This window comes from Nematolebias whitei, chromosome 20 (genome assembly GCF_014905685.2).
Source record: "Nematolebias whitei isolate Nwh7 chromosome 20, NemWhi1, whole genome shotgun sequence".
Classification (NCBI taxonomy): domain Eukaryota; kingdom Metazoa; phylum Chordata; class Actinopteri; order Cyprinodontiformes; family Rivulidae; genus Nematolebias; species Nematolebias whitei.
Window position 1 is genome coordinate 24969643 of NC_056517.1, and position 8646 is coordinate 24978288.

An 8646-nucleotide genomic window follows, 5' to 3' on the forward strand; every position below is an offset into this window, starting at 1 on the left:
ATATATATATATATATATATATATATATATATATATATATATATAAAAACTGCTACTTACTAGTTGTGCTACTATTTGTACTTTGCAGTTTTTCACGTATTGCAGGTCTTCAGGGTATGAATCCTCCACGATAAACGAGGGACTACTGCATTCCTTTTTATTACGGCAAACATTTAGCCAAAATGGCAAAAACTCTAAATGAAATCCATAAAATATTGAGTTACAAGATTTTGCTGTTCTACAAACTGACTTCCTGTCAGCTCTTACAGAGACACTGCGGGCTAAGCTGCTATTAATGGACCTTTTCTTGCATCGACACTGAAAATATCTGCTTTAAAAATGTCTGTGTCCCATTTCCATCGGTTCATCTCCATAATGTGTTACAACCAGGTGCACGTTCAGTCTATTTACGAGTCATTTGTGACATGGGAGGAAGTAATGATGTGATTTTCCTCGCTCGTGGATCCATGTGTCAAGTTTATTTATAAAGTATATTTCAAGACAGCCATATTGGAATAAGGAGCTGTGCATTTCAAAATGACAAAAAATAAACAAGTGCCACAAAAGACAAGACAACAAACAGAAAATCGTTTAAACAATATAAAAAATAAAATTATTAAATTAATCTGTTAGTTAAATTCAGCATGACAGATTTTGCATGTGATTTTACAAAACCCCGAAGTCCACAAGAGCAAGGAACCGAAGAAGAAACCAGAGTTCAGTCAGTTAATTTCCTGCATGATTTTAATGCGTCAGTTTAAATCTGTGTGGATTAAATTAAGCATAAAATGTCTAAAAGAAAGTGTCTTAAGAGTCTTTGTCTTGCAGGTGGTGTCTTTTATAATCCAAAGCGATGATGAAACATTGGTCTATTAAAAAGATAGCAGCTCACTAAAAGGGTGTGCCTTGTATTTAGTAGAAATGATAGCTCATAAAATTAAAATTTTAAAAAGCTATCCAGTTTCCTGTATCCATCATGCTGCACTTTAGATAATCTTTGCTCAGCTGACTCAAAGTACTTGCGGCAGGCGATGGTAAAATGTAATGAATGAAGACTGCTCTCTGTTATGACCCGTTTTACAGCAGTTATTTTAATATCTAATCCAGAATACGCCGTCAGGAACACAAGCCCAGACAAGTTATTGTTGGTGCTCGGAGATGCCTCCATCCTCCCAGCTCCCAGTCACTCCTCGAAGATCTGACTCATCCAGACACAAGAGATGAAACACATCTGTCCCTCTCAGACGGTCTCTGAGTTCATCTGTCAGCGCTCGTTAAAACTTCAATTGGTTCGAAAGTTTATGCCGATTTATCTGGATCTTGTCAGGGCTCTGTTGACAGCAGGAAATGTTCTTATTGTTTTAAATATGTAGACAAATTTAGAACAGGCTGTTCAAGAGACCTTGTTCTCTGTTATGTGCTAGGTGTTTGTTTGTTTGTTTGTTTGTTTGAAAGTGGAAAGCAGCGGCAAGATGCATTAGTCAGATGGGAGACTGGGGGAAGCAGGACGGCTCGGTCATACAGTCCATATCAGTGTTTTCCTGTCTTCATTTTCTTCCATGAAATATCTATTTATAGACACAAAGACCACAGCTGCTCAAATAAATCCAGATATTTTCATTTTCTGCCCTTTTTAATTATAATCTTTTAAATACAGTTGTGCAAAATGTTCACAATGTAGAGTGAGAAATGGAACAAAGATGTCTTCTTGCAGATCAGTCTACAGGATTTGACTCAGTAGCTCTTTTGTTTTATTATGGTGTCGTTTCTCCTGGTGAGCGGTTCTGATATCAGGATCAGCTAAAGGTCTTTATATTTATTTCTATTAAGGTCAGATGTCTGGAACGAAAAGTTTGCAGGTGAAACTGGTTAATGTGATTCAATGGGATTAAATGGACACTTTTTTCTGTTTTTCAGGCAGAGGGTGAGAATGAAGTCAACAACGAGCTGGCCAATCGAATATCTCTGTTCTACGCCGACGCCACGCCCATGCTAAAGACATTAAGTGATGGCACAACAAAGTTTGTATCAGAGGTGAGCTTAAGCTTCTGGGATACTGTTCTCGAAAAGTCTATAGGAAAAGTAAAGCGAGTAAAAATAGGTGAATGAATGCATCGTTTCTATTTTGGCTGTGTGATTATCAAAGCTTTGAAATACTTGTGTTTGTTCTAACAATGAGCTGCCTTAAATCAGCTCTAAAATAAAGTCTTGAAAGTTTAAAATAATTGATGTCATCGAAGCAGAGACAGTAAGATGGCTGCAAAGTATTTTTAGACTTTCCTAGAAAAGTAAATCAAAGCTCGCTTTAATGTAATGTGAAGATTTGAAGGGCACCAGGGAGAAACGGTGCACAGGTCTGTTGCAGCTTCATCTGCACAAATAATATTTTTAATACCTCATCAGACAAAAACCAATCAGTCTTTCCCACATTTTAGCATCGTAAGTTTGTAAACTAACACCCAAACAGGCCTTGTGTGTTTTTAGAAACGTGTCAAAAAGAGCAATAATTTGTTCAGACTAAATGATGTTGCACGTCCTAAAATACAAAACTGTTGGATAAAGTTTTATTCAAGAAAAATCTGTAAGCAACCAATAAATGTTTAAAAAAATAAACAATGGAAGACTTCAGGAACTGTATAATCCTGCACATATTACCATATTTTTCAGACTATAAGATTATAAGATAAACAAAACAGTCAGATAAATCAAACTTTCAGTTTCAGTTTTTTTATTTCATAAAAGCACAATGTATGTTAATCAACATGACTACATCACATAAATATGCCAGATTTAGCCAAAGAGGCTAATTTTCATTTGTAGTCCCCTAGCAGGTTGATGTAAGAGATTAAAAAATTACAATTAACATTCATAGCAACTTACATGATCTATAAGTTATGAAAATTTTAAATATAGCTAAAAGTAGTGTAATATACAGTAAACAGTTATATAAAGAAATAAAAACAAGTCACAACCATAAATGGGGGGAGGAAGGAAAAAGTAATAAGTAAAAAGTTGATTTAAGAATTATTAAAAACATGAGCAAAATTTTGATTAACTAGTAACCATTGCTAAGTGATTTCCAAAAACAGTTTAATGATGTAATATTTCTTAATTCTAATGGTAGTTTATTCCAAGAATTTGGAGCCCGAACAGAAAATGACGACTGACCGAAGGAACTTTATCTAAATGGTATTTTACAGTCTCCCCTACTAACTGCTCTTGTAGTTCTGTTTGGTTGTGAATGTAACCGGACAAAGTCTTTTACTGGTGGTAGAGCCAAACCATGAAGGACTTTATGTGCAAGTATGATGTCTGAATACATGATCAAAAAGTCATACTTGTGTAATATTTTACAATGATAAGAATTTAATTTTTTGTCCAAAGTCTTCAGAGTCTGTTTAAAGAGTCTTTGTATTGGTTGTAGTGTGGTTCGACTCGCCTCAGACCAACTCGTCATGCAATAGTTTATATGAGAATCGTAACATTTAAATATAGTTTTGAAGCTTCTAATGTCAATTTATTCCTAATATGTTTAAAATTGCATAAATTAAATTTTAATTTCTTTCTTTCCTTTTTCCTTCTTCTTTTTTTAATGTTTCTTAAATGAAAGTGGGGAATCCATTATGATACCTAAGTATTTATACTTTTACGGTGTTAATTAATTTTATTCATCTCATTCACAATAACCACATAAAATCAGTTCGAGCTCAGTAAGCACAACCAGAATTAATACATAAGGTGCACCTGATTATAAGGCTCATTGTCGATTTTTGAGAAAATTAAAGGATTTTAAGTGCACCTTTATATTCTGAAATATATGGTAAATTGTGCAGAATAAATTCAAATTCCTTAAACAGAAGCTGAAAAAAATGAGCCGTTTACACCAACTGTTTCTAAGCCCTCACCAAATGTAGTTTAGTCCTGAAATCCCAAACTTTTGCTTCAGGCTCAGCAAAATAAAAACAAACCATATGTTTAAGGTTTGACAGTTGTTTTTTTAGTTTGGGATGATCATCATGTTGGTGTTGCTCTTCACAGAACAAGAACCTTCCCATCGAGAACACAACAGATTGCTTAAGCACGATGGCGAGTGTTTGTAAAGTCATGTTGGAAACGGAGTAAGTTCCTGCGCGTGTTTTACATCTTGTTCTGGACTTTTTGGCCATCTGACTCCTCCTGTTCATCCCGTCAGGGATTACCGCAGCCGTTTCACCAGCGAGGAGACGGTGCCTTTCTGCCTCAGGGTGATGGTGGGAGTCATCATCTTGTATGACCATGTCCATCCCGTTGGAGCGTTTGCCAAGTCGTCCAAAATCGACGTGGGTAAATCCACACTTCGATCCTGCTTACAGTAGATTCTTCATCTGACAGTCTGGTTCTGATCCACAGATGAAAGGCTGCATCAAAGTCCTCAAAGATGAGCCTCAAAACAACGTAGAAGGCCTTCTCAATGCTCTCAGGTGAGCCAACGGTAAAATGAGTCAGCGTTTTGTGTGACTAGAGCTAACGCCCTTCTAACAGGAAGTGGATCCCTGTTCGTGTTGATCTTTGTGCTTGTTCTCCAGCAGCTGACAAACACATTTTGTTTAGTTTCCTCCCCTTCAGCACACTGGCTCACATAAGCTTTATTTTAGCTGCGTGTCAAAGACTTTACAGAAAAAGCAGATTAAATCCAACGTTTTGTCCCTCAGTGTAAATAAGATCGCCCGCACCGACCCACACCCTTCTTCTCTCAAGCAGACCAGGGTCATTTTCTGAGCCAACCCCATGTCTGTTTCATCTCTCAAATCAGCCAACGGCACCTCCTGCCCACAAGACATTTTCCTACTGAAGCACAACTCCGATCTGACAGGGACTGATAAAACATCAACGCTGTGGAGGAAAATAACACAATATTCATGCTGAAAAATGTGTTTGAGGATGTTTCTTCTTTTTCAGATGCACAGTGGTGCTTGAAAGTTTTTGAACTCTTTGTAAGTTTCTATATTTTTGCATAAATGACCTAAAACATCGTCAGATTTTCAAACAAGTCTTAAAATTAGATACAGAGAACCCAGTTAACCAAAAGAGATGAAATATTATACTTGATCATTTATTTATTGAGTAAAATGATCCAATATTCCATATTTGTGATGGTAAAAATATGTGAACCTTTGTTTTTGGCCACCAGCTTGGAGGAATTTTATCCATTCCTCTGTACAGAACAGCTTCTACTCTGGATGTTGGTGGTTTCCTCACATTAACTGCTGCTTCAGGTCCTTTCACAACATCTGGATTGGATTAACGTCAGGACTTTGACTTGGTTATTCCAAAACATGAACTTTATTCTTCTTGAACCATTCTTTGGGAGAACAGCTTGTGTTTTTAGGGTCATTGTTTCGCTGCTTGACCCACCTTCTCTTAGATTCAGTTCATGGACAGATGTTCTGACATTTTCCTTTAGAATTTTCTGATATAATTGAGAATTCATGGTTTCATCAATGATTTCAAGCCATCCTGGCCCTGATGCAGCAAAACGGGCCCAAACTATGACACTACCACCACCATGTTTCTCAGATGGGATAAGGTTCTTCTGCAGGAATGCAGAGTTTCTCCAATCAGAACACTTTTCATTTAAACCAAAGTTTTATTTTGGTCTCATCCGTCCACAAAACATTCCTCCAACAGTGTTCTGGCTTGCCCACGTGATATTTATCAAACTGCAGACGAGCAGCCATGTTCTTCGTGGAGAGCAGTGGCTTCTCCTTCAACCCTGCCATGCAGAACATTGTTGTTCAGAGTTCTCCTGATGGTGGACTCATGAACATTAATGTGAGAGAGGCCTTCAGTTGCTGGGGTCCTTTGTGACGTCGCAGACTATTACACCTCTTGCTCTTGGAGTGATCTTTGTTGGTCCACCACTCCTGGGGAGGGTAGCAATGGTCTTGAATGTCCTCCATTTGTACACAATCTGTCTGACTGTGGATCGGTAGAGTCCAAACTCTTTACAGATGTTTTGTAACCTTTTCCAGCCTGATGAGCATCAACAACTCTTTTTCTGAGCATCTCAGAAATCTCCTTTGTTCCTGTCATGATCCACTTCAACAACATATTGTGAAGATCAGACTGTGATGGATCCTGTTATTTAAATCAAACAGGGTGCCCACTCACACCTGATCATCATCCACTGATTTAAAACGCCTGACTCTAATTTCACCTTCAAATTAACTGATAATCTTAGAGGTTCACATACTTTTACTACTTAAATATGTAATATTGGATAATTTTCCTCAATAAATAAATGACCAAGTATAATATTTTTGTGTCATTTGTTTAACTGGTTCTTTTTATATACTTTTAGGACTTGTGTGAAAATCTGATGTTTTAGGTCATATTTATGCAGAAATGTATAAAATTATAAAGAGTTCAGAAACTTTCAAGCATCACTGTAGCGCACACGTCCATCAAATCTGGATAAATATTTTAAATGAACAATAACAAATAATTATTTTTAAGTCTGTTTTGGTTTGTTAAATATGAGCCACGATGAAAATATGTATAGATAATTATTGTTTTAAATTGCTCAAACACGTGTGCTCATAAAGCGGTGTTGCTGTATTTTAAAACTTGAAATCAAATGGTTCAGTGTTTTGTCGCTTTAACCCTCGTTATTTAAATGTGTGTTCAAAACAAACTTTCCATCTTTAGAGTCCACTGCACAAACTACTCAAATGCATTTAGTCATTTTTGGTACAAATTCTTAGTGAATACTGAGGAAGGAAGGAATATTCAGGAAATCATCAAATGATGGATTTTCTGTCTGTTTTGTTACATTTGAAAAACAATAATTGCACTGGATGTATTTGAAGAGTTTTCTAAGAACCAGCTGCTGTGGACACAGAAAACCCTGGATTGATGTGTTGACTTGTGATGTTCAAGTACCTCCTCTTGGCTTCTTTAAAGGGGCAGATTATTCAAATCAACATCTCTATTTTTACAAATACATCTCAACCCTGGATAGTCTAGACTTGCCTTGGTGAGGCTTCTTGAGAGACATAACATCTGGATCAATCATCTGTCTTTCGGTGTCAGCTCTTTTATAAATTCTGTAAATGTTGGATTTAGAAACCTCTGGACTACTTAAATACAGTTTTATGAGTTTGGAATCATTTTCTTGTTGGAACCGTAATGTGGTCAATGCTTAATCTTCTAGCTGTTGGTTTGAGGTGAGGCTGAAGTATTTGGAGGTAGGTGTTTGGTTCCATCCACTTTGTGCAATGCACCAGTACCACAGCATGATGGTACCACCACCATGCTTGACAGTTGGTTCAGTGTGTTTAGGCTTGAAACGTTCACCTAAATGCGTCCAAACATCTTGTCGTTGTCGCCAAATAACAATCTGACCATAAAATTTTACTCCAGAAGGCACCTTGCTTGCACGTTTCTGTCCAGCCTGAGGATGCACTTTTGGAGCAGGAGCTTCTTTCTTTGTCGACTCGGCACCTTTTCAGTCCACAACGATGTAAAACTGACTTCACTGTGGACAGTCACAGTTTTCTCCATCCAAATGTGACAATGACTATCGATCAATCCAACTATCCAACTAATCATCCTAACTATCTAACCACCCTTTTTATTGTCGCTGAAGAGTAAGCTGCAGTCAGTCACGATCACTAATGAGAAGTTAAAAGGCCTTGGCCTTGTCATGTGTAAACACCATCTAGATTCAGCAGCACTTAACAGATTTTGGTCATTGTACGTTATAATACAGGTTCAAATAGGTTTCAAATAGGGTTGATCCTGTAAGAGTGAGAGAAAATTCATAAATAATTCAAAAATGCACACTGAATTATTGTTTTTGATAAAAGATCAAAGTTGTATGTTATATAATCCTCACAAACCTCAAAAGAAATGCTCAACTAAATAATTTAAAAACATGACATTAATTGCGTCAGTGTGTGGAAGCTTCTGACCACAAGTCTTTTTATTGAAAAAAATAAATATGAAGCGAAAACACTTTAAAAATTTGTCAGCAATTATTCAATTTTCTTTAAGTTTTATTCACTTTCTTTAAAATGTTGAGCTCCCAGTCCCCTCCCATCTCATTTCATCCTGTCCATGTATTCCAGCAGTAAAGCTGAGCTCACCCATGACCATAGTGTCCACTTTATGATCCTTTCAAAATAAACTGCAATGACAGAAACGGTCATTAAGATTGAAGTGTTGCGTATGCCACGCCCACTCAATTTAAAAAGAGGTAAAAAAACGGTGTACATATATAGGCCGCACTTGTCTATAAGCTGCGGGTGTCTACACTGTAACATGAGAAAGATTGTACCATAACTTTAATTTTCAGAACAGTATCTATAACATGGCTGGTTAAAAAAATAAAATACATTAGCCCTGTTCGGTAATTTCATTGGTCAGATTTTATTTATTTTTTGTTATACAGGTAGTCTCAATGGGCCACGAGGACCCACCCCCCCAAGAGAGATGTTTATCGGGCAGCTATGTGAGCACCCGGGTGTGATGAGGCTAAATGTTTTGGCGACGTGAAGCTCTTTAGCCCATCAAAAAAATAATAAAATCCATACATTTGCCGCAGCATTGTATAAGCCACGGTGTTCAAAGCATGTGGAAAAAGTAGCAGCTTATAGTCCGGAAATT

The 8646-nt window shown here is 37.0% G+C and overlaps 1 protein-coding gene across 1 annotated transcript in view; it reads left to right on the plus strand.

Annotated features, from left to right (window-relative positions):
- The window catches only part of fam49bb (family with sequence similarity 49 member Bb), a 57082-nt gene that overhangs the window by 47583 nt on the left and 853 nt on the right, over nucleotides 1-8646 (plus strand). The window contains exons 8-11 of the mRNA XM_037694171.1: nucleotides 1918-2034; nucleotides 4039-4118; nucleotides 4193-4319; nucleotides 4390-4460. Coding sequence (XP_037550099.1) covers nucleotides 1918-2034; nucleotides 4039-4118; nucleotides 4193-4319; nucleotides 4390-4460 — 395 coding nt within the window. The remainder of the gene's footprint in view (nucleotides 1-1917; nucleotides 2035-4038; nucleotides 4119-4192; nucleotides 4320-4389; nucleotides 4461-8646) is intronic.